General features: G+C 53.3%; 2 protein-coding genes and 2 pseudogenes across 2 annotated transcripts; all 4 read left to right on the top strand.

Annotated features, from left to right (window-relative positions):
• The first annotated feature begins 467 nt into the window (after positions 1-467).
• LOC148596132 (SUN domain-containing protein 3-like) lies at positions 468-4,889 on the top strand. The gene is made up of 9 exons (XM_088529713.1): positions 468-533; positions 1,695-1,721; positions 2,196-2,236; positions 2,454-2,613; positions 2,999-3,083; positions 3,239-3,354; positions 4,003-4,170; positions 4,463-4,552; positions 4,737-4,889. Exons 1-9 carry the CDS (start codon positions 468-470, stop codon positions 4,887-4,889), a joined length of 906 nt encoding a protein of 301 aa, XP_088385839.1.
• A 1,999-nt stretch (positions 4,890-6,888) lies between these two features.
• Positions 6,889-7,959, top strand: LOC148596133 (uncharacterized; annotated as a pseudogene).
• Positions 7,960-14,724: 6,765 nt separating this feature from the next.
• LOC148596134 (SUN domain-containing protein 3-like) lies at positions 14,725-19,146 on the top strand. Its single transcript, XM_088529729.1, has 9 exons — positions 14,725-14,826; positions 15,952-15,978; positions 16,453-16,493; positions 16,711-16,870; positions 17,256-17,340; positions 17,496-17,611; positions 18,260-18,427; positions 18,720-18,809; positions 18,994-19,146. The coding sequence occupies exons 1-9, from the start codon at positions 14,725-14,727 to the stop codon at positions 19,144-19,146; spliced, it is 942 nt and encodes a 313-aa protein (XP_088385855.1).
• Positions 19,147-21,149: 2,003 nt separating this feature from the next.
• Positions 21,150-22,221, top strand: LOC148596135 (uncharacterized; annotated as a pseudogene).
• The last annotated feature ends 2,477 nt before the right edge of the window (positions 22,222-24,698 follow it).

Consider the following 24,698-nt stretch of genomic DNA (forward strand, 5'->3'; position numbering starts at 1 on the left):
GGAGGCGTGAGCACCTGGCAGCCTAGAAGCAAAGTGCTCACGACATGGCAAGAGCAGAAGTGGGCAGACGTGCCACAAGCCTCCATGCCTAGAGACTGCATCAAGCGCTGAGCTCCAAGGTTGCTGCTTAATTCCTCCAAGTGCAAAGAGCAGCTGCTCCCAAGTAGAGCTGCTCTGGAGCTCCCCTCACTCTCATCCTACTCAGGAGCTCTCTACACCAGAAGGGTGTGGGAATTGCCAGCACCCCCAGCAAGCGTGCCGAGAACCTAGACCTCCTTGAGCCTTAGCAATGGTCAAAGGAAAGGGCTGTCCTGCGGAGCTGCCCTGGCACTGGCTGAGTGCAAGCAGGAAAAGCAGAACAGGCTGCGGCATCATTGGCTGGGGCAAAGGGCCCTGGGTGCCCTGGCACAGAGCAAGCAAAACAAGAGCTGGGAATATGCTCCAGCGTCAGCAAAGCCCAAACCTGCATGGGGCTGCATCAGCTCTTCCTGCGCGAGTGGATGGCAGAGTGCGAGGAAGACACTCAGCACCCGGTCGGCTCGCCTGTGTCCATGCTGGATCCTGCCAGTGCAAGGGCGGCATTGACAGACTGCAGAGGCCGCAGCAGAGGCCACAGACTGCGGCCTCACTCCGTGCTAAGACCCCTCTGCGCAGGTCATCACAGGCGGCCCCTGACCTCACAGCACTCGGCTCTTGTGACCTCACCCTCAGCTGCCCTACATAAAAGGCCAGTGCGCAGAGGGCTGTCGCTCTGCGAGTGAACAGGTTTGCAGAGGCCAGCAAGTGCTTGGGAAGAGGCGTTGGTGTCTTTGCAGATCAGCGACCTTTTCTCTTTTGCTGGAGTCTTACCTGGAGCAGAGCAGAGATGCCAGCCGGTCTGGTCCGGTGGGTGCAATGGGGCCCAAAGAGCAGGGAGGGAGAAGAGCAGAAGCCCTGTGCGCATCCTGGCAGCTTCCTTGGTGGGGCCAGAGCGCTCCTGAGCACTGGGCTGTGGGCAGCACTGCCCTCCAGACTGGGGAGCCAGGCAGCCCAGCAGAGCCTTTCGGGGCGCAAGGCACAGCCCATTCTCCTCGGGAGAGTCCCGGGGCACCACACCGTGTCGGGCCAGAACACGATACCGGGCAGGGACTGTGTGTGCAAGCCAGAGGTCTTCACGGGCCTCAGCGCGCACAGGGAGGGCTGCTCCACCGCAGAGCTTCCTAAAGCCCGTGGGTCTTCACCGTCCTGCCGCACTGGGAAACCTGGCGGAAGTGAAGCCCCCAGGCACAGGAGCGGGACACTAAAGCTCAGCTCTAGGCTGGGAAAACACCTGCATTCCTTCTCCTGCAGGCCATGCGTCTCCTCAGCACGGGGTGGCAGAAGGCTCATCCAGATCCTTTTCTTGCTGGCCCCAGTGTTTGCTGGTGAGCAGTGCTGACCAACCATCTGGTGGGGCTGCCCAGGCATGCTGGAGGGCAGCTTTGAGGGGGAGGGAGAGGCGGCAGATCCCGAGATCTCCAAGATAGGAAGCTGGGAATGCCAGGGCGGGTCACTTAGGTGGAGCACAGCCTGCCTCCTACCTTCCATGGGTTCAGGCAGTGTGAAAGAATGGAGTGCTTAGGAGCGTTATGGCTAGAAGTGCCTCCCTGCTTCAGAAGCTCTTGATGTTGTGACTTGCAGTTGGCGTTTACTGCTGGGTCTTGCTCCTCCCCAAGACCAAGTGTGAAGAGGAAGCGCTGCAGGTACGTGCCTCTTGTTATGGGAATGAAAAGCGTTGTGAAGGCCGTAGAGCAGAGCTCCTGCTTCCCCTACAAAAGTTCAGAATGTGGTGCAGCTTTGGAGGGCTAGTCCTCACAGAGATCAGGGCGGGAGAGGGACTTGTGTCGATGCTTGTGCTTGTCCTTGTGTCTGCATAGCTGCTGAATGAGCTCTGAGGCCAAGATCTCCCCACTGGAGTCAGCTCTGTGGCTTTATAGGCAGCAGACGAGAGACATTGGGCAGGAGGTGCCTTTGCTCTTGCTTTAGCTCCTGGAGCCTGCAAGTGCTCCAAGAGGAAATGGGCTGCCCCAAGACACCGGCTGCTGAGAGGCCTCGTTCCTCTGCCTTGCTCCAAGTGCTTGAAAGCAGCAGGCACTCTGCCTCCTAGGGAAGGATCCTGTGGGAAGTGCCCATGCTGCTCGTGGGACTTGCTCTCACGGAGGCTCTTTGTGTTGCAGGATAAGGCCAGCGTGCCTGAAGCTGAGCTCTCAGCTCTCAGGTAAGAGCGCTTCCTTGGCCCGCACCTGCTTGAATGGAAAAATAGGCAGGGCTGCAGGCTGCCGCCTGTGCTCAGAGTGCAAGGGAAGCCTTTGTTAATGCGAGAGAGGGAAGGGGATGGGGGCAAGAAGGTGGCAAGCTGCTTGTGAGTGCATTGGGGAGCTGCCTGCAGGGGCTGCGCAGGTGCTGCACAAGACCTGCTTTCCCTTTGTCCTTAGTAACACGTTGGGGTTGCTGAAGGAGAAAAAGAGAGAGCGGGAGCTTCTAGAAAAGCAGGTGATTCGCCTGCATGAAGAGATCAGGCACGAACATGAGGCCATCCTGCGCTCAGTGGAAGACGTCTTGGAGGAGAGGGAGATGGACGCTGAGAAGAGAGAGGTAAAGAGACTGTCATCTGATGCAAGGCCTTGCTCTCGTTTGGAGGCTCCCCGCTGCTGCTTCCTCTCGGCCCTTCCAGAGTGACTCTGTCCTCTTGCTGCCCGGGGCAAAGGTGTCTCTCAGGGCTCCTTGGGGCAGCGGGGAGCTGAGCAAGGTCTACTCTGTGGCTCAGGAGACTGCTGTTCTCCCACTGTGCCCCCTTGACTCGTCACAAAGCGCTCACCAAAAAGCTGTGGTACCATTCCCCACCGGGAGATGCCCTAGGCCGATGCACCGCGCGGCTGCCCTTGCCTCGCACTTAGTGTTCATGCAGACGTGCCCATTGAGGAGCTGCTCTCATTCTCTGCGTTAATTTCCATCTCCACCTTTGCAATGTTTTCCTCAGGCCCTTCTTGAGTTGACCCGGGCAGCTCTTGAGCAGATAGGGGCCAAGTATGTTGAGATGGCTGACTGGGCTCTGCAAAGCACAGGTAAGCCTTTGGGAAGTGTGCGGGCACTGGGCTGCTGTATGGTCCTCCCCAAAAGACTGCGTAGGTGGGCTTGCAGCCTCAGAGATCCGTGCTAGCTCACTGCTTCTCCTAGCTCTTGGAGGGTCCTAGGCAGCTGCTTTGCATGTGTATTTCAGGGGCCACCATCGACAGAGCCCGCACATCGGAGAGTTACAGTGGGCGACACTCTGTATCTTGCTGGCTTTGTCGAGTCTTCTTTACCCAGGCCTATCCTCCGGACACCATTTTGCAGGTAACAGCATGGAGAGCATGCAGGACGTCCGAGACAGTTCCTTGTTTCTAGCGGGGGCACCAAGGCCAAGCACTTCCCTTCACAGCCCCAGGCTCGCTGAGCCCTACTGCGCTGCCCCTCTTCCTGACCACCGCGTGCCTTTGGCCACTGCACTCCCACCAGGGCTGAAGCCAAGAACAGCAGCAAGGTGCCCGCAAGGGTTGGTGGCATTTTTCTGGGGACCTTGTCCTTGGCAGCTGCATTTTGCCACCTCCACGCCGAAGGCCCCTGTTTTTGAGAGAGGGCAGTTGAGGAGGGTCTGCTGGGGTCTGTCCCCTTGGAGAAGTGTGGGGGCTCACAAGGGCCTTGCCACTGCCTCAGGCTTTGAAGGCTCTGCCGTGGCCTCCCCCAGGGAGCCCTGAGCTCTCTCGCGATGGCGTGCAAGATGAGAGCGGCTTTTGGGAAGTCACTCGCTCTGAGATGTTTCCTACTGAGGGTTTTGGTCTGCTGAGCACAGGTGCCCAGTGCCCTCCTGCCCCTTTGCGCCCCTTGTGTGCCTCTCCATGCACAACGCCAGCCCCAGGTGTACGCTTCTTGCAAAGCCCCCAGTGTGCCAGTGTGGGCTCCTGGAGTGCCTTGCCGCTGAAGGGGGCTGCTTTCTGCTTGCAGCCAAAGACCTCCCCTGGTCAGTGCTGGGCTTTCCAAGGAGCCAAGGGCCAAGTGGTCATACGGTTGCCGCAGCACATCTGGCCAGTGGCTGTCACCGTGGAGCACATCTCAAAGGCAGTGTCTCCATCCGGGGAAGTCAGCAGTGCCCCCAAAGATTTTGCCGTCTTTGTAAGTCTCTGCTTTGCACCTGCTGGGAGGGAAGGGCCAGGGGAGGCCTCATTGTCTTGGCGCCTCCTCTCCAAGAAGGGCGGCCTTGTTGCTGCAGAGCAGCATATCCTGCATGGGCCTGTGGGGAGCTCTGGAGTGCTTTGGCCTCTCCAGCGTTGTGCTTTCTGGGATTCAACCCACCTGTTGCTAGAGCAGTGGGACATAATGCAGGCTTCCCAATGGTGACTGAGCGGGCTCTTCTCCATTGGCTCTGCCTGAGCATTACCTGCTATCCTTGTCGGTTGCTTTTAAGGGTATGGATGAGGAAGGCCCCGAAGAAGAGCTCCTGGGGCTTTTTGCATATGATGTGGAGCAAGAGGCGGTTCAGACCTTCCACCTCAAGGTACTGTGAGTGCGTGTGGGCACAATGCAAGGAAGGAGCTGGGTTAGCCTGCAAGGGCTTGGGCAACAGAGGGTGACCCAAAGAGTCCTGTGCCTTGTGGCTCTGCCTTATGACCCGTGGCTGCCTCCTTGCTCGGGGATACTTTTTGCTTCCCAGCAGGGCTAACACTGCATTTCCTTTACAGAAGCAGCTTCCCAGAGCCTTCCAGTTCATCAAATTCAAGGTGAAGAGCAACTGGGGGAAGCACGAGTACACCTGCCTTTACCGAGTGCAGGTTCATGGCATAATGGCAGCTCAGAGGTTCCAGCTGAGCCAGGAGAGTAGAGAGGTTCTGTGAATCACAATAAAGGAGTCTGTCTTGTGTCAGTTCACCTTGGTGTTATGTGTGGCTCCTGAAGTTCCATTCCTGAGGCAGGCTGCACAAGCTACGCATGCTGAGCACATGTAGAGAGAGGCAGAAGGGCAGCTGGCTCTCTGCAAAGCAGGACTCTGCTCTTCCAGGCAGTCTGAGGGCACTTGTTCACTTGTTTCGATTAAGTTGTGAGGCATGAGGAAGCAAAGAGCCTCTTGGAAAGGTGTCCCCCACAGCTCGTGTGATCCCTCAGCACAGAGATGTGCCACCTTCACTGTGCAGGTGCAGCGAGCCTGCCTCCTGCCTCAGCGCCGCTAAGAGCCAGTTGTGCTTGCACCACTCCTGATCAAAGGAGCTGTCTGCCGGAGGGGAAGGACGGCTCTTGTCTTTGGTGCAGGCAACAGGGCAGGGCCCCTGGGCTCCAAGGGCAGCCCCAGGTGCTGCAGCTGCAGCTTTCGCAGCACAGGGCACTGCCTCAAAGTTCCCGATTGCATGGCACAAGAGCATGCCAAGGCAGGGAAAGCTTTCCGGCTGTGCCAGGAGAGGGGCTGAAAACAGGTCACTCCACAAGGTTCTGCCTGCTTTCTCCCCTGCTAAATACCAAAGCCTCTGGGAAGCTGCAACGTGGCATTTACTGGAGGACTTGGCGGGCTCTTGCATTGCTCCCCTGGTGCAAGAGCAGTTCAAGAGCAGGCGCCAGGGGCTCAGCAGGAGCAGAGTGCTCTGCACTCCATGTTGGGCTCAGCGGCTGTGTGCCTCCTTCTGCAGCAGAAGACAGCTCTGCAGAACAAGGAGGACTGCACTCCCTGTGTTCCCATCAAGAGAGATGGACCAGGTGCCATCTCTAACAGGGTGGCAGGCAGTTCCCTCGCGGAACTGAAAGATCCAGGTCCTCTTGGCGTGCTCTGAGGACAGCAACCCTATCACGGGCGCTCTCAGCACCCGCAACACACCCTGAACTACCTCCTCATCCTGAGCAGATGCACCACAGCTTGGTGCTCTCAAAGAATGGGAGAAGGAGCACCAAAGGGGTCCTGCGGTCCTGCAAAGCAGCAGCCTCCTACCAACAGGAGGCACTTTCTTCTTGTGCATATTCCGCCCTCTCTGCTGATATATATTACACAATAAAGATCTGAAGACCACAGACACAAACAGCACAGACACAGTTTCTATCCAGTGGCACAACCTCACATAGCTGTGCACTCCCCTAGTGAGTTCCACTGTTTCAATTGCCGAATGCCATCCTCGTCGCCAATTAGGTTGCGAATGGGCTTGGGGTTCGGCAATAATCACACACAAAAAGGTGGCTATGGCGAGTCTTTTTTCAGGTGAAACCACATTAAAGAAGCAAAGTATGAATAATTACTCTTGAGGTAATACTTGCCTGCAGGATCCTGAGACTGAACATTCTCTCGAGTTGGCGGCTTACAGGGTTGCTGACAGGCTCCTAACTCAGCGGGTGTCCCTGCGGAGACAACGTAGACTTCGATGTTAGGATCCTCGCCCCCGCTCTCTCCAGCCCATCTTCTCTCCAGTAGCAACTGAGGCTTTTACAATTTGTAAGGACCGTTGCTGCTCCTTCCATGCCAGTCGCACTGGAGCTTGGCCATCGCTTCATTCTTGTTTCCTATGCCAAAGTATTTCTCTCGTCTCTTTCCAAGGGTACTAGTCAGAGTAGGGCTCCCAGTCCTCCACTGGTGGGGCGGGTGGGCGCCGCAGTCTGAGTTATTCCTGGCTTTCCCGCTTTCAAATTCTGCACTTTCTTGTTGTGCTTATTCAGATGCGGTGGAAGAGAGAAAGCAGAAGTTTTGTCAAGATGATACGGTGATCCACTCCCTGCAAGGGGCAGTAAACACTCTGCAGGAACAGCTAAAGGAGAACAAACAATTGTTGGAGGAGGAAAGAAACCAAAAGATGATATTAAAGAAAGAGTTGAGGAAACAACTCTTTTTTGAGGGAAGTAGATACTTTGTCAGAAATAGAAATGACACGTGCAGAGAAGGGGGCACAGCAAATTTATCCCCAGGGAGATTTACAGAAGGCCAAAGAAGCTGTAAAAAGCCCACCCCATACGTGTCCACTGATTAAAACAGAGTATGTGTATGAGGACTATGGCGATGAACATCCTCAGGTTACCACCAAAGAAGTCCCATTCACTGCAACTGAATTAGCAAAGCTGAGAAAAGATTTTGCAAAAACTGCGCAGGAATCAGAGACAGAGTATGTGTGGAGAGTGTCTTTGTCAGGAGGGGATGGAATCTTGTTGTCAGAAAAAGAAAGAAAAGGGTATCGGGGTCCGGTTGTGTTTCTGACTGCTGGCGATCGCTGAGCCCCATGGTCATTGACTCAGAGAGCTGCGTATTGGGCTGGAGGGCTGACCCCTTTGGAAAGAGGAGATCCGCTTGCCCTAACGGGGACGGTGGATCAGTTAGTGGAAACTGTGCAAAAGGCGGCCTGTCTCCAGATGATGTGTGATCAGGAGCTGAAGCCTAACCAGCGTTCCCTAATGATGCTGCCTGTGGACCCAGAGAGAATGACTCCCCTGATACGAGGACTTCCTGACTCCCTGAAACCCATTGGGATTCCATTACCCGTGATGGAGAAAGCCGCTCTGGAGGGGATGGTGACCCCTGACTGTCAGTGGCCAGGGAGGAAAGTATGGAAATGGGGAGAGATCGCCCAGGAGTTGATTAATCTGGGGAGAAAATACGGCCCTGTTGCCGAATTGTCCCAAAGAAGTGAAACCAGGGTTATATGGGCTGCAGAACGGGTTAGTGGGCGGTGATCATCCCCCGTGAAGGGCCGAGATTTGGGGTCAATCCAAAATCACAGTTCTGGGAGAGAGAATCTTCCAACCTGAAACGAGCTGTTGCGGCTAGGGCTTCAGAAAGGTATTCCCCGGGATTCGATGGACGGACTCCCAACCAAGGAATTAGAACGACTAGTGCAGGAATGGTCAGGGCAAACGGCCTCTTTCAGATCAACCCCCAGTGCCACGCCCTTAATAGACCTTGAGGAGGAGCTGGCTGAGAAGAAGGCAAGGGCGGGAAACTAATTCCTCCTCTCCCAGAGGGTGAGGGGGGAGGCGGAGGATGGATGTTTGCAAGACAAGTCACCTGCAATACGAAAGGGGATTTATTGATTACTGTTGCTGTAGGACCAAGGAGAAGACCGGTAGCCTTTTTAATTTATACAGGAGCACAAATTACCGCACTAATGTGGACTGAAGCAGAGTGATGTGGAATCTCGATTCCATCCAGGAAGCTAATTGTTTTAAATGCCTTGGGAAAAACACAGTCGGTGCCTGTGAGTCCAGTGACACTATGGTTACCAGAAGAACAAGAGCCTGTCAAGACCACTGTGGCCGTAGGCTCTTTTCAGATGAATCTTCTAGGCATAGATGTTTTGAAGGGTAGGCAGTGGCGTGATACCCAGGGAAATTCGTGGTCTTTTGGTATTTCCCAGATCATAGAATCATAGAATCATAGAATGCTTAGGGTTGGAAGGGACCTCTAGAGATCATCTAGTCCAACCTCCCTGCATACGCAGGGTCACCTAGAGCACGTGGCACAGGACTGCATCCAAGAGGGTTTGGAAGATCTCCAGAGAAGGAGACTCCACAACCTCTCTGGGCAGCCTGTTCCAGTGCTCTGTCACCCTCACTGTTAAGAAATTTTTCCTTAAGTTCCTATGGAATTTTTGGTGCTTCAGTTTCCGGCCATTTCCTCTAGTCCTATCAGTGGCCACCACTGAAAAGAGACCAGCACTGTCCTCTGCGCTCCCTCCCTTGAGGTATTTATATACGCTGATCAGATCCCCTCTCAGCCTTCTCTTCTCCAGGCTGAACAGGCCCAGCTCCCTCTGCCTCTCCTCATAGGGCAGATGTTCCAGGCCCCTGATCATCCTTGTGGCCCTGCGCTGGACTCTCTCCAGCAGCTCCACATCCCTCATTGTACTGTGGGGCCCAGAACTGGACACAATACTCCAGATGAGGCCTCGCTAGGACTGAGTAGAGGGGCAGGATCACCTCCCTCGACCTGCTGGAGACGCTCTTCTTAATGCACCCCAGGATCTCATTGGCCTTCTTGGCCACGAGGGCACACTGCTGCCTCATGGTCAACTTGTCATGCACCACAACACCCAGGTCTTTCTCCGCAGAGCTGCTCTCCAGAAGGTCAGTCCCCAGTCTGCATTGGTGTCTGGGGTTATTCCTCCCCAGGTGCAGGACCTTGCACTTGGCCTTGTTGAATTGCATGAGGTTTTTCACCGCCCAGTTGTCCAGCCTGTATAGATCAGGCAATTGACCGGAATATCCGCTGCAAGTGGCGCCTACCCTCCCCGCTTCCAAACTGACAGATCTGAAACCCTATCCACTGCCATTAGGAGCCACAGAGGGGATCACACCAGTTCTGGGGGATTTAGAGAAACAAGTGGTTGCAGTTTCCACTCACTCCCCCCTTAACTCCCCAGTGTGGCCTTTCAGAAAGGCAGACGGTAAATGGAGATTGACTATAGATTACCGGAGACTGAATGCCAACACAGGTCCACTAACATTGCTGAATTCAGAGCGACCATTCAGGAACAATGTCATCCTGTTATGGCAATGATCGATGTCAAGGATATATTTTTCATGGTCCCTTTACAACCTGAGGACCAGGATTGTTTTGCCTTCACCTAGGAGGGACACCAGTACACCTTTACACGACTCCCACGAGGATACAAGCACTCCTTGACGCTGGCCCACCATGCTCTAGCGCAAGAGTTACAAAAAATCCTCCTAAGGGCGGAAGTAAAGATCTATCAATATATAGATGATGTGCTGATAGGAGGGAGTCAGGTGGAAGAAGTTAGAGAAACCCAGAAGGACATCATCAACCACTTAGAAAGTACAGGCTTGACAATTCCACCTGAGAAAATACAAGCTCCTTCAAGTAAGGTAACATTTTTAGGGGTTGGGTGGGAGGAATGACATGTATCCCACCGGATACCCTTTCCTCTCTTGACCGGATCAAGATGCCAGAATCCAAGAGAGACTTACAGCATGCACTAGGGTTGCTTGTGTTCTGGAGGAAGCATATTGCTCACTTTTCAATTACTGCCAGACCCCTGTACGACTTACTGCGAAAAAGAGTTCAGTGGGAATGGACTCAGGTTCATGATGAGGCTTTACAGCTGTTGGTGTTTGAAGCGACTGCCTATCAGGCCCTTGGTCCCACTCACCCATCCGATCCAGTTCAAACTGAATGGGGATTTGCCAAGACTGGACTGTGAATCCGTTTGCGGCAAAAGGGTCCAGAGGGACCTAGTGGGCCCATTGGTTTTTATTCTCACAGCTTTAAAGACGCTGAAAAAGGATATACAGCTTGGCAGAAAGGTTTATTTGTAGTTAGTTAAGCTCTAAGGGAAGCTGAACGGACTATCTGGCAACAACCTATAGTGCTCAGAGGCCCATTTAAAGTGATTAAAGCAGTATTGGCAGGAACCCCACCCCCTGATGGGGTGGCTCTGAGAGACTCTGTGCGAAAATGGTACGCACAAATAGAACACTATCGTGATTTTTTTTCTGTATCTGAAGGAACCACAAAGGCGTTCAGTATACAAGATGAGGTGGACTTGGATAGAGAAACACCCGGGTTATGATCTGTAATACAGGTAGCTCTTCTGTTTTCTGAACAATTGCAGAATGTCTGGTTTACGGATGCCTCGTCAAAGCGAGAGGGAAAAACTTGGAAATATCCAGCAGTGGCACTTTGGATAGGTACTGAGGAACAGATCATTACTGAAGGAGAAGGTAGTGTACAAGTAGGAGAACTAACCGCTGTGTGGAGCGTTTTCCCACATGAGGCTCAAGCTGCTTCTCCTGTCTATATCTGTACTGAGTCTTATGCCGTGTTTAAAGGCTGCACTGAGTGGCTTCCATTCTGGGAATAAAACTGATGGGAGGTCAATACAATATCTCTATGGCAAAAGGAAAAATGGCAGGATATTCTTACCATTGCCAAACAAGGGGCATTTGCAGTAGCTTGGATAGCATCTCATCAACGAGATGACACCGCGGTGAACCGATGGAATGCCAAAGTGGATGAACTAGCACGGGCTGGCTCCCCTACAAAACACCCAGATAGCGGAGAATTGGGAACATCTCTTGGAATGGCTACATGTAAAACGGAAACCTTCAGGAGCGAAGGAGCTGTTTTGTGAGGCACAAGCCCGAGGGTGGCCGGTTACAAGGGAGGAGTGTAAAACCTGTGTATCTTCTTGCAAATAATGCTGAGTCCATCTGGACAGACACCCTCTGGGAGCTGCCCCTCTGCACTTGAGAGAGGGAAAAGGCCTGTGGGAGGCCTGGCACATTGATTGCATCGGCCCCTTTCGAAGGTCAGAGGGAAAGCACTATGTACTGGCAGGCGCAGACACAGTATCTGGATTAGTGCAAGCTAAAGCATGTGCTAAGGCAATAGGAGAAAACACCATAAAGGCTCTGAAAGAATGGTTTGGAATCTTCCCCAAACCGCAGTCAATTCAATCAGATAACGGCTCACATTATACAGCTAAAGTGGTCCAGGAGTGGGCAGCTCAGGAGGAAATTTCGTGGGTGTTTCATACTCCATATTACCCTCAAGCGAATGGAATCGTGGAAAGAACGGTCTTATGAAAACAATTCCTCAAACCACATGAGCCAGGATGGGCTGAGCAGGTGTGGGATGTGGTGATCAGTGTTAACAGTCACTGGGGAATAAATGGATGTCCAAAGATCACAACATTTTACCCAAACGCTCCAAAGATCATACCAACCCCACATGATCCTGATCACCCTAGAGATCCATCTTATTCCCCAGGACAGCCTGTCTTGGTTGAAATCCCCGCCGTGAGGGCGGTACCACTGGTATTGGACACTCCAATAAACAAATACACCTGGAAGGCAAAAAACACCCATGGGAAAATCCATAAGATTGTTGGATTGTTCCCTCTTTCTAACTCGAGAAGTCTTTTGTTTCATTTCAAGAAGAAGCAAGTGACCCAGATTCGCCCACAGAAGATGTGAACCAGATGCTGATTGTAATATAATTTGGTTAAAATGTCTATGTCATTTTTAATTATATTGTTCTGGAGGGTTATCTCTAAGAGTAAGGAGAAGCCAATTCCCCCAAATTCCACCAATCTATATGATCCATTTAAGGATAACGAATTTGTTATTCGTAATACTCCCATTACATCGGAGTATGGTAATCTGGGAGAGAGAGAGGTTGCCTGCGACAAGCGATCTGTCGAGGTTAATATAGGTGGAAAACAAAAGTGGGGGAAGACTGAGTAGCCTCCTGAAAGAATAATCAAGCATTATGGGCCTGCTACCTGGAGTCCTGGTGAACCATAGTCAAGGGCGAGACTGGGTTGGCCTCTGTGTTCGCCACCAAGAAGAAACTTGAGCTCTGCTGTTGGCTGCCACCCATTAGGCGTTGAGCGGTGGGGACATATGCCATGCCAGACCTTGATGTAAGTGATGGTCACCTCTCTCTCTGAGGGCCTGTAGCAGTCGTGGCGACAGTCGTTCTCCACAACTCGTCACTCTTTTTGACGGGCCAGACAGGGTTATTCCAAGCTGTGGTAGTGGGTTTATAACTGCTGCATCCCTAGGTCTTTAATTGTCTGCGAAATGTCTTCATGCCCCCAGAATCTTGTACTGTATCGTGGCTATTGATTTAGTTGCGGCATGAATCTGCACAGAGGGCATTTTTACTTTTGTGACTAAAATTGTCTGGGTACTAATGTAGTTCTTTGTTCCAAATTGCTACAAGGCGTCAGAAAGTTTAAAAGTCAGTCCCTTTAAAATATCAATTCCAATTACATATTCAGCAACAGGAATTATGATAACTGAATACAATCATTTTGGGAGATTCTCTATTTTCATTTCTATTTATGCTTGTACAACTTCAATTTGGTTTCCTCCCCAAAAATTGCTTGGGATTTCCATATATTAAGGAGGCCTTCGCTCCAGGAGCAACAGAGGCTTTTACAATTTGTAAGGACCGTTGCTGCTCCTTCCATGCCAGTCGCACTGGAGCTTGGCCATCGCTTCATTCTTGTTTCCTATGCCAAAGTATTTCCCTAGTCTGCTTCCAAGGATACAAGTCAGAGTACGGCTCCCAGTCCTACACTGGTGGGGCGGGTGGGCGCCGCAGTCTCAGTTATTCCTGGCTTTCCTGCTTTCAAACTCTGCACTTTCTTGTTGTGCTTATTCAGCCCTCTCTGCTGATATATATTACACAATACAGATCTAAAGACCACAGACACAAACAGCACTAACACAATTTCTATCCAGTGGCGGCCAAAACCACAAAGAACCGCAGTAGATGCAATGCAAACTATGCTTTATTGTTCTCTAAGTACATTATTTATACTGAGATTTTCTCGTCGTGGCTACTACTTATTGGTGAGGACTACAAATGACAGTAGCTAGTAACAGAGTTATGACTGGACGATTCTTAGCTTGGCCAGCTTCTGCTCCGTGGCCATAACCTCCTTAAATTGATCAGAATTTTCTGCTGTCTCCGTGTGAACTCCGCCTCATAGATTCACGCTAATCTTTTCAAGGCTAACATTCTTTGCTATGGGAGCCATGGATTCCACTGACCAGGTGCAATCCCTGACAAGGGCCATCTAGGAGGCAAGTGTAGGCCAATAGGCCTGCTGTTGACATGAATGACAGTTAGTGTAAGTAACTTGTGCAGTATTCTAATTACTGGTGGCCGCTATACACTCTGCAAGATCAAGAGAAGAGGCCAAAGAATGGAAATTTAAGATGTAACATAACTTTGTAATATGCTGCTTTTTAGGAGGCAGGATAAGGCAGGCACAGAAACACCTCGTCTATGAGGAAAGTCTGACAGAGGTGCTCTTCTTAGGCCTGGAGAAGATTTTAGATGCTATTAATGTGTCTCATGAGGATGAGGCCAGCCTCTTTTCAGTGGTGCCCAGCAACACGACGCCAGGCAGTGGGCACGCACTGGACCACCATCTCCTCATGAGCAATCATTTATTTCCTAGGAGGGTGACTGTGCCGCGCAACAGATGGCGCAGAGAGCTTGTGGCCTCTCCATCCTTCGAGAGAGTCCAAAGTCCCCAGGAGACGGTCCTGGCCAACATGCTCTAGGTGACCCTTCGGGAGCAGAGGGGCTTGGGCAGCATTGCGAGATGTCCCTTCCCACCTCAGGCATCCTGGAGGGTGGTGCTGCGGGGCAGAGAGAAGATAGCCTGAGAAGCGCTAGAGCCATGGGAGCCCTGCTCTGCCTGGAGAGCCTGCTGCTCGGAGCGGCAAGCAGCGACACTGAGGAGCAAAAGGAAGAGCTAGACAAGGAGGCGTGAGCACCTGGCAGCCTAGAAGCAAAGTGCTCACGACATGGCAAGAGCAGAAGTGGGCAGACGTGCCACAAGCCTCCATGCCTAGAGACTGCATCAAGCGCTGAGCTCCAAGGTTGCTGCTTAATTCCTCCAAGTGCAAAGAGCAGCTGCTCCCAAGTAGAGCTGCTCTGGAGCTCCCCTCACTCTCATCCTACTCAGGAGCTCTCTACACCAGAAGGGTGTGGGAATTGCCAGCACCCCCAGCAAGCGTGCCGAGAACCTAGACCTCCTTGAGCCTTAGCAATGGTCAAAGGAAAGGGCTGTCCTGCGGAGCTGCCCTGGCGCTGGCTGAGTGCAAGCAGGAAAAGCAGAACAGGCTGCGGCATCATTGGCCGGGGCAAAGGGCCCTGGGTGCCCTGGCACAGAGCAAGCAAAACAAGAGCTGGGAATATGCTCCAGCGTCAGCAAAGCCCAAACCTGCATGGGGCTGCATCAGCTCTTCCTGCGCGAGTGGATGGCAGAGTGCGAGGAAGACACTCAGCACCCGGTCGGCACGCCTGTGTCCACGCTGGATCCTGCCAGTGCAAGGGCGGCATTGACAGACTGCAGAGGCCGCAGCAGAGGCCACAGACTGCGGCCTCACTCCGTGCTAAGACCCCTCTGCGCAGGTCATCACAGGCGGCCCCTGACCTCACAGCACTCGGCTCTTGTGACCTCACCCTCAGCTGCCCTACATAAAAGGCCAGTGCGCAGAGGGCTGTCGCTCTGCGAGTGAACAGGTTTGCAGAGGCCAGCAAGTGCTTGGGAAGAGGCGTTGGTGTCTTTGCAGATCAGCGACCTTTTCTCTTTTGCTGGAGTCTTACCTGGAGCAGAGCAGAGATGCCAGCCGGTCTGGTCCGGTGGGTGCAATGGGGCCCAAAGAGCAGGGAGGGAGAAGAGCAGAAGCCCTGTGCGCATCCTGGCAGCTTCCTTGGTGGGGCCAGAGCGCTCCTGAGCACTGGGCTGTGGGCAGCACTGCCCTCCAGACTGGGGAGCCAGGCAGCCCAGCAGAGCCTTTCGGGGCGCAAGGCACAGCCCATTCTCCTCGGGAGAGTCCTGGGGCACCACACCGTGTCGGGCCAGAACACGATACCGGGCAGGGACTGTGTGTGCAAGCCAGAGGTCTTCACGGGCCTCAGCGCGCACAGGGAGGGCTGCTCCACCGCAGAGCTTCCTAAAGCCCGTGGGTCTTCACCGTCCTGCCGCACTGGGAAACCTGGCGGAAGTGAAGCCCCCAGGCACAGGAGCGGGACACTAAAGCTCAGCTCTAGGCTGGGAAAACACCTGCATTCCTTCTCCTGCAGGCCATGCGTCTCCTCAGCACGGGGTGGCAGAAGGCTCATCCAGATCCTTTTCTTGCTGGCCCCAGTGTTTGCTGGTGAGCAGTGCTGACCAACCATCTGGTGGGGCTGCCCAGGCATGCTGGAGGGCAGCTTTGAGGGGGAGGGAGAGGCGGCAGATCCCGAGATCTCCAAGATAGGAAGCTGGGAATGCCAGGGCGGGTCACTTAGGTGGAGCACAGCCTGCCTCCTACCTTCCATGGGTTCAGGCAGTGTGAAAGAATGGAGTGCTTAGGAGCGTTATGGCTAGAAGTGCCTCCCTGCTTCAGAAGCTCTTGATGTTGTGACTTGCAGTTGGCGTTTACTGCTGGGTCTTGCTCCTCCCCAAGACCAAGTGTGAAGAGGAAGCGCTGCAGGTACGTGCCTCTTGTTATGGGAATGAAAAGCGTTGTGAAGGCCGTAGAGCAGAGCTCCTGCTTCCCCTACAAAAGTTCAGAATGTGGTGCAGCTTTGGAGGGCTAGTCCTCACAGAGATCAGGGCGGGAGAGGGACTTGTGTCGATGCTTGTGCTTGTCCTTGTGTCTGCATAGCTGCTGAATGAGCTCTGAGGCCAAGATCTCCCCACTGGAGTCAGCTCTGTGGCTTTATAGGCAGCAGACGAGAGACATTGGGCAGGAGGTGCCTTTGCTCTTGCTTTAGCTCCTGGAGCCTGCAAGTGCTCCAAGAGGAAATGGGCTGCCCCAAGACACCGGCTGCTGAGAGGCCTCGTTCCTCTGCCTTGCTCCAAGTGCTTGAAAGCAGCAGGCACTCTGCCTCCTAGGGAAGAATCCTGTGGGAAGTGCCCATGCTGCTCGTGGGACTTGCTCTCACGGAGGCCCTTTGTGTTGCAGGATAAAGCCAGCGTGCCTGAAGCTGAGCTCTCAGCTCTCAGGTAAGAGCGCTTCCTTGGCCCGCACCTGCTTGAATGGAAAAATAGGCAGGGCTGCAGGCTGCCGCCTGTGCTCAGAGTGCAAGGGAAGCCTTTGTTAATGCAAGAGAGGGAAGGGGATGGGGGCAAGAAGGTGGCAAGCTGCTTGTGAGTGCATTGGGGAGCTGCCTGCAGGGGCTGCGCAGGTGCTGCACAAGACCTGCTTTCCCTTTGTCCTTAGTAACACGTTGGGGTTGCTGAAGGAGAAAAAGAGAGAGCGGGAGCTTCTAGAAAAGCAGGTGATTCGCCTGCATGAAGAGATCAGGCACGAACATGAGGCCATCCTGCGCTCAGTGGAAGACGTCTTGGAGGAGAGGGAGATGGACGCTGAGAAGAGAGAGGTAAAGAGACTGTCATCTGATGCAAGGCCTTGCTCTCGTTTGGAGGCTCCCCGCTGCTGCTTCCTCTCGGCCCTTCCAGAGTGACTCTGTCCTCTTGCTGCCCGGGGCAAAGGTGTCTCTCAGGGCTCCTTGGGGCAGCGGGGAGCTGAGCAAGGTCTACTCTGTGGCTCAGGAGACTGCTGTTCTCCCACTGTGCCCCCTTGACTCGTCACAAAGCGCTCACCAAAAAGCTGTGGTACCATTCCCCACCGGGAGATGCCCTAGGCCGATGCACCGTGCGGCTGCCCTTGCCTCGCACTTAGTGTTCATGCAGACGTGCCCATTGAGGAGCTGCTCTCATTCTCTGCGTTAATTTCCATCTCCACCTTTGCAATGTTTTCCTCAGGCCCTTCTTGAGTTGACCCGGGCAGCTCTTGAGCAGATAGGGGCCAAGTATGTTGAGATGGCTGACTGGGCTCTGCAAAGCACAGGTAAGCCTTTGGGAAGTGTGCGGGCACTGGGCTGCTGTATGGTCCTCCCCAAAAGACTGCGTAGGTGGGCTTGCAGCCTCAGAGATCCGTGCTAGCTCACTGCTTCTCCTAGCTCTTGGAGGGTCCTAGGCAGCTGCTTTGCATGTGTATTTCAGGGGCCACCATCGACAGAGCCCGCACATCGGAGAGTTACAGTGGGCGACACTCTGTATCTTGCTGGCTTTGTCGAGTCTTCTTTACCCAGGCCTATCCTCCGGACACCATTTTGCAGGTAACAGCATGGAGAGCATGCAGGACGTCCGAGACAGTTCCTTGTTTCTAGCGGGGGCACCAAGGCCAAGCACTTCCCTTCACAGCCCCAGGCTCGCTGAGCCCTACTGCGCTGCCCCTCTTCCTGACCACCGCGTGCCTTTGGCCACTGCACTCCCACCAGGGCTGAAGCCAAGAACAGCAGCAAGGTGCCCGCAAGGGTTGGTGGCATTTTTCTGGGGACCTTGTCCTTGGCAGCTGCATTTTGCCACCTCCACGCCGAAGGCCCCTGTTTTTGAGAGAGGGCAGTTGAGGAGGGTCTGCTGGGGTCTGTCCCCTTGGAGAAGTGTGGGGGCTCACAAGGGCCTTGCCACTGCCTCAGGCTTTGAAGGCTCTGCCGTGGCCTCCCCCAGGGAGCCCTGAGCTCTCTCGCGATGGCGTGCAAGATGAGAGCGGCTTTTGGGAAGTCACTCGCTCTGAGATGTTTCCTACTGAGGGTTTTGGTCTGCTGAGCACAGGTGCCCAGTGCCCTCCTGCCCCTTTGCGCCCCTTGTGTGCCTCTCCATGCACAACGCCAGCCCCAGGTGTGCGCTTCTTGCAAAGCCCCCAGTGTGCCAGTGTGGGCTCCTGGAGTGCCTTGCCGCTGAAGGGGGCTGCTTTCTGCTTGCAGCCGAAGACCTCCCCTGGTCAGTGCTGGGCTTTCCAAGGAGCCGAGGGCCAAGTGGTCATACGGTTGCCGCAGCACATCTGGCCAGTGGCTGTCACCGTGGAGCACATCTCAAAGGCAGTGTCTCCATCCGGGGAAGTCAGCAGTGCCCCCAAAGATTTTGCCGTCTTTGTAAGTCTCTGCTTTGCACCTGCTGGGAGGGAAGGGCCAGGGGAGGCCTCACTGTCTTGGTGCCTCCTCTCCAAGAAGGGCGGCCTTGTTGCTGCAGAGCAGCATATCCTGCATGGGCCTGTGGGGAGCTCTGGAGTGCTTTGGCCTCTCCAGCGTTGTGCTTTCTGGGATTCAACCCACCTGTTGCTAGAGCAGTGGGACATAATGCAGGCTTCCCAATGGTGACTGAGCGGGCTCTTCTCCATTGGCTCTGCCTGAGCATTACCTGCTATCCTTGTCGGTTGCTTTTAAGGGTATGGATGAGGAAGGCCCCGAAGAAGAGCTCCTGGGGCTTTTTGCATATGATGTGGAGCAAGAGGCGGTTCAGACCTTCCACCTCAAGGTACTGTGAGTGCGTGTGGGCACAATGCAAGGAAGGAGCTGGGTTAGCCTGCAAGGGCTTGGGCAACAGAGGGTGACCCAAAGAGTCCTGTGCCTTGTGGCTCTGCCTTATGACCCGTGGCTGCCTCCTTGCTCGGGGATACTTTTTGCTTCCCAGCAGGGCTAACACTGCATTTCCTTTACAGAAGCAGCTTCCCAGAGCCTTCCAGTTCATCAAATTCAAGGTGAAGAGCAACTGGGGGAAGCACGAGTACACCTGCCTTTACCGAGTGCAGGTTCATGGCATAATGGCAGCTCAGAGGATCCAGCTGAGCCAGGAGAGTAGAGAGGTTCTGTGAATCACAATAAAGGAGTCTGTCTTGTGTCAGTTCACCTTGGTGCTATGTGTGGCTCCTGAAGTTCCATTCCTGAGGCAGGCTGCACAAGCTACGCATGCTGAGCACATGTAGAGAGAGGCAGAAGGGCAGCTGGCTCTCTGCAAAGCAGGACTCTGCTCTTCCAGGCAGTCTGAGGGCACTTGTTCACTTGTTTCGATTAAGTTGTGAGGCATGAGGAAGCAAAGAGCCTCTTGGAAAGGTGTCCCCCACAGCTTGTGTGATCCCTCAGCACAGAGATGTGCCACCTTCACTGTGCAGGTGCAGCGAGCCTGCCTCCTGCCTCAGCGCCGCTAAGAGCCAGTTGTGCTTGCACCACTCCTGATCAAAGGAGCTGTCTGCCGGAGGGGAAGGACGGCTCTTGTCTTTGGTGCAGGCAACAGGGCAGGGCCCCTGGGCTCCAAGGGCAGCCCCAGGTGCTGCAGCTGCAGCTTTCGCAGCACAGGGCACTGCCTCAAAGTTCCCGATTGCATGGCACAAGAGCATGCCAAGGCAGGGAAAGCTTTCCGGCTGTGCCAGGAGAGGGGCTGAAAACAGGTCACTCCACAAGGTTCTGCCTGCTTTCTCCCCTGCTAAATACCAAAGCCTCTGGGAAGCTGCAACGTGGCATTTACTGGAGGACTTGGCGGGCTCTTGCATTGCTCCCCTGGTGCAAGAGCAGTGCAAGAGCAGGCGCCAGGGGCTCAGCCGGAGCAGAGTGCTCTGCACTCCATGCATGTTGGGCTCAGCGGCTGTGTGCCTCCTTCTGCAGCAGAAGACAGCTCTGCAGGACAAGGAGGACCGCACTCCCTGTGTTCCCATCAAGAGAGATGGACCAGGTGCCATCTCTAACAGGGTGGCAGGCAGTTCCCTCACAGAAGTGAAAGATCCAGGTCCTCTTGGCGTGCTCTGAGGACAGCAACCCTATCACGGGCGCTCTCAGCACCCGCAACACACCCTGAACTACCTCCTCATCCTGAGCAGATGCACCACAGCTTGGTGCTCTCAAAGAATGGGAGAAGGAGCACCAAAGGGGTCCTGCGGTCCTGCAAAGCAGCAGCCTCCTACCAACAGGAGGCACTTTCTTCTTGTGCATATTCCGCCCTCTCTGCTGATATATATTACACAATAACGATCTGAAGACCACAGACACAAACAGCACAGACACAGTTTCTATCCAGTGGCACAACCTCACATAGCTGTGCACTCCCCTAGTGAGTTCCACTGTTTCAATTGCCGAATGCCATCCTCGTCGCCAATTAGGTTGCGAATGGGCTTGGGGTTCGGCAATAATCACACACAAAAAGGTGGCTATGGCGAGTCTTTTTTCAGGTGAAACCACATTAAAGAAGCAAAGTATGAATAATTACTCTTGAGGTAATACTTGCCTGCAGGATCCTGAGACTGAACATTCTCTCGAGTTGGCGGCTTACAGGGTTGCTGACAGGCTCCTAACTCAGCGGGTGTCCCTGCGGAGACAACGTAGACCTCGATGTTAGGATCCTCGCCCCCGCTCTCTCCAGCCCATCTTCTCTCCAGTAGCAACTGAGGCTTTTACAATTTGTAAGGACCGTTGCTGCTCCTTCCATGCCAGTCGCACTGGAGCTTGGCCATCGCTTCATTCTTGTTTCCTATGCCAAAGTATTTCTCTCGTCTCTTTCCAAGGGTACTAGTCAGAGTAGGGCTCCCAGTCCTCCACTGGTGGGGCGGGTGGGCGCCGCAGTCTGAGTTATTCCTGGCTTTCCCGCTTTCAAATTCTGCACTTTCTTGTTGTGCTTATTCAGATGCGGTGGAAGAGAGAAAGCAGAAGTTTTGTCAAGATGATACGGTGATCCACTCCCTGCAAGGGGCAGTAAACACTCTGCAGGAACAGCTAAAGGAGAACAAACAATTGTTGGAGGAGGAAAGAAACCAAAAGATGATATTAAAGAAAGAGTTGAGGAAACAACTCTTTTTTGAGGGAAGTAGATACTTTGTCAGAAATAGAAATGACACGTGCAGAGAAGGGGGCACAGCAAACTTATCCCCAGGGAGATTTACAGAAGGCCAAAGAAGCTGTAAAAAGCCCACCCCATACGTGTCCACTGATTAAAACAAGAGTATGTGTATGAGGACTATGGCGATGAACATCCTCAGGTTACCACCAAAGAAGTCCCATTCACTGCAACTGAATTAGCAAAGCTGAGAAAAGATTTTGCAAAAACTGCGCAGGAATCAGAGACAGAGTATGTGTGGAGAGTGTCTTTGTCAGGAGGGGATGGAATCTTGTTGTCAGAAAAAGAAAGAAAAGGGTATCGGGGTCCGGTTGTGTTTCTGACTGCTGGCGATCGCTGAGCCCCATGGTCATTGACTCAGAGAGCTGCGTATTGGGCTGGAGGGCTGACCCCTTTGGAAAGAGGAGATCCGCTTGCCCTAACGGGGACGGTGGATCAGTTAGTGGAAACTGTGCAAAAGGCGGCCTGTCTCCAGATGATGTGTGATCAGGAGCTGAAGCCTAACCAGCGTTCCCTAATGATGCTGCCTGTGGACCCAGAGAGAATGACTCCCCTGATACGAGGACTTCCTGACTCCCTGAAACCCATTGGGATTCCATTACCCGTGATGGAGAAAGCCGCTCTGGAGGGGATGGTGACCCCTGACTGTCAGTGGCCAGGGAGGAAAGTATGGAAATGGGGAGAGATCGCCCAGGAGTTGATTAATTTGGGGAGAAAATACGGCCCTGTTGCCGAATTGTCCCAAAGAAGTGAAACCAGGGTTATATGGGCTGCAGAACGGGTTAGTGGGCGGTGATCATCCCCCGTGAAGGGCCGAGATTTGGGGTCAATCCAAAATCACAGTTCTGGGAGAGAGAATCTTCCAACCTGAAACGAGCTGTTGCGGCTAGGGCTTCAGAAAGGTATTCCCCGGGATTCGATGGACGGACTCCCAACCAAGGAATTAGAACGACTAGTGCAGGAATGGTCAGGGCAAACGGCCTCTTTCAGATCAACCCCCAGTGCCACGCCCTTAATAGACCTTGAGGAGGAGCTGGCTGAGAAGAAGGCCAGGGCGGGAAACTAATTCCTCCTCTCCCAGAGGGTGAGGGGGGAGGCGGAGGATGGATGTTTGCAAGACAAGTCACCTGCAATACGAAAGGGGATTTATTGATTACTGTTGCTGTAGGACCAAGGAGAAGACCGGTAGCCTTTTTAATTTATACAGGAGCACAAATTACCGCACTAATGTGGACTGAAGCAGAGTGATGTGGAATCTCGATTCCATCCAGGAAGCTAATTGTTTTAAATGCCTTGGGAAAAACACAGTCGGTGCCTGTGAGTCCAGTGACACTATGGTTACCAGAAGAACAAGAGCCTGTCAAGACCACTGTGGCCGTAGGCTCTTTTCAGATGAATCTTCTAGGCATAGATGTTTTGAAGGGTAGGCAGTGGCGTGATACCCAGGGAAATTCGTGGTCTTTTGGTATTTCCCAGATCATAGAATCATAGAATCATAGAATGCTTAGGGTTGGAAGGGACCTCTAGAGATCATCTAGTCCAACCTCCCTGCATACGCAGGGTCACCTAGAGCACGTGGCACAGGACTGCATCCAAGCGGGTTTTGAAGATCTCCAGAGAAGGAGACTCCACAACCTCTCTGGGCAGCCTGTTCCAGTGCTCTGTCACCCTCACTGTTAAGAAATTTTTCCTTAAGTTCCTATGGAATTTTTGGTGCTTCAGCTTCCGGCCATTTCCTCTAGTCCTATCAGTGGCCACCACTGAAAAGAGACCAGCACTGTCCTCTGCGCTCCCTCCCTTGAGGTATTTATATACACTGATCAGATCCCCTCTCAGCCTTCTCTTCTCCAGGCTGAACAGGCCCAGCTCCCTCTGCCTCTCCTCATAGGGCAGATGTTCCAGGCCCCTGATCATCCTTGTGGCCCTGCGCTGGACTCTCTCCAGCAGCTCCACATCCCTCTTGTACTGTGGGGCCCAGAACTGGACACAATACTCCAGATGAGGCCTCGCTAGGACTGAGTAGAGGGGCAGGATCACCTCCCTCGGCCTGCTGGAGACGCTCTTCTTAATGCACCCCAGGATCTCATTGGCCTTCTTGGCCACGAGGGCACACTGCTGCCTCATGGTCAACTTGTCATGCACCACAACACCCAGGTCTTTCTCCGCAGAGCTGCTCTCCAGAAGGTCAGTCCCCAGCCTGTATTGGTGTCTGGGGTTATTCCTCCCCAGGTGCAGGACCTTGCACTTGGCCTTGTTGAATTGCATGAGGTTTTTCACCGCCCAGTTGTCCAGCCTGTATAGATCAGGCAATTGACCGGAATATCCGCTGCAAGTGGCGCCTACCCTCCCCGCTTCCAAACTGACAGATCTGAAACCCTATCCACTGCCATTAGGAGCCACAGAGGGGATCACACCAGTTCTGGGGGATTTAGAGAAACAAGTGGTTGCAGTTTCCACTCACTCCCCCCTTAACTCCCCAGCGTGGCCTTTCAGAAAGGCAGACGGTAAATGGAGATTGACTATAGATTACCGGAGACTGAATGCCAACACAGGTCCACTAACATTGCTGAATTCAGAGCGACCATTCAGGAACAATCTCATCCTGTTATGGCAATGATCGATGTCAAGGATATATTTTTCATGGTCCCTTTACAACCTGAGGACCAGGATTGTTTTGCCTTCACCTAGGAGGGACACCAGTACACCTTTACACGACTCCCACGAGGATACAAGCACTCCTTGACGCTGGCCCACCATGCTCTAGCGCAAGAGTTACAAAAAATCCTCCTAAGGGCGGAAGTAAAGATCTATCAATATATAGATGATGTGCTGATAGGAGGGAGTCAGGTGGAAGAAGTTAGAGAAACCCAGAAGGACATCATCAACCACTTAGAAAGTACAGGCTTGACAATTCCACCTGAGAAAATACAAGCTCCTTCAAGTAAGGTAACATTTTTAGGGTTTGGGTGGGAGGAATGACATGTATCCCACCGGATACCCTTTCCTCTCTTGACCGGATCAAGATGCCAGAATCCAAGAGAGACTTACAGCATGCACTAGGGTTGCTTGTGTTCTGGAGGAAGCATATTGCTCACTTTTCAATTACTGCCAGACCCCTGTACGACTTACTGCGAAAAAGAGTTCAGTGGGAATGGACTCAGGTTCATGATGAGGCTTTACAGCTGTTGGTGTTTGAAGCGACTGCCTATCAGGCCCTTGGTCCCACTCACCCATCCGATCCAGTTCAAACTGAATGGGGATTTGCCAAGACTGGACTGTGAATCCGTTTGCGGCAAAAGGGTCCAGAGGGACCTAGTGGGCCCATTGGTTTTTATTCTCACAGCTTTAAAGACGCTGAAAAAGGATATACAGCTTGGCAGAAAGGTTTATTTGTAGTTAGTTAAGCTCTAAGGGAAGCTGAACAGACTATCTGGCAACAACCTATAGTGCTCAGAGGCCCATTTAAAGTGATTAAAGCAGTATTGGCAGGAACCCCACCCCCTGATGGGGTGGCTCTGAGAGACTCTGTGCGAAAATGGTACG

The sequence above is a fragment of the Tinamus guttatus genome, unplaced genomic scaffold (assembly GCF_059628265.1).
Source record: "Tinamus guttatus ecotype Peru unplaced genomic scaffold, ASM5962826v1 Tinamus_guttatus_pri_ptg000029l, whole genome shotgun sequence".
In the NCBI taxonomy this organism is placed as follows: domain Eukaryota; kingdom Metazoa; phylum Chordata; class Aves; order Tinamiformes; family Tinamidae; genus Tinamus; species Tinamus guttatus.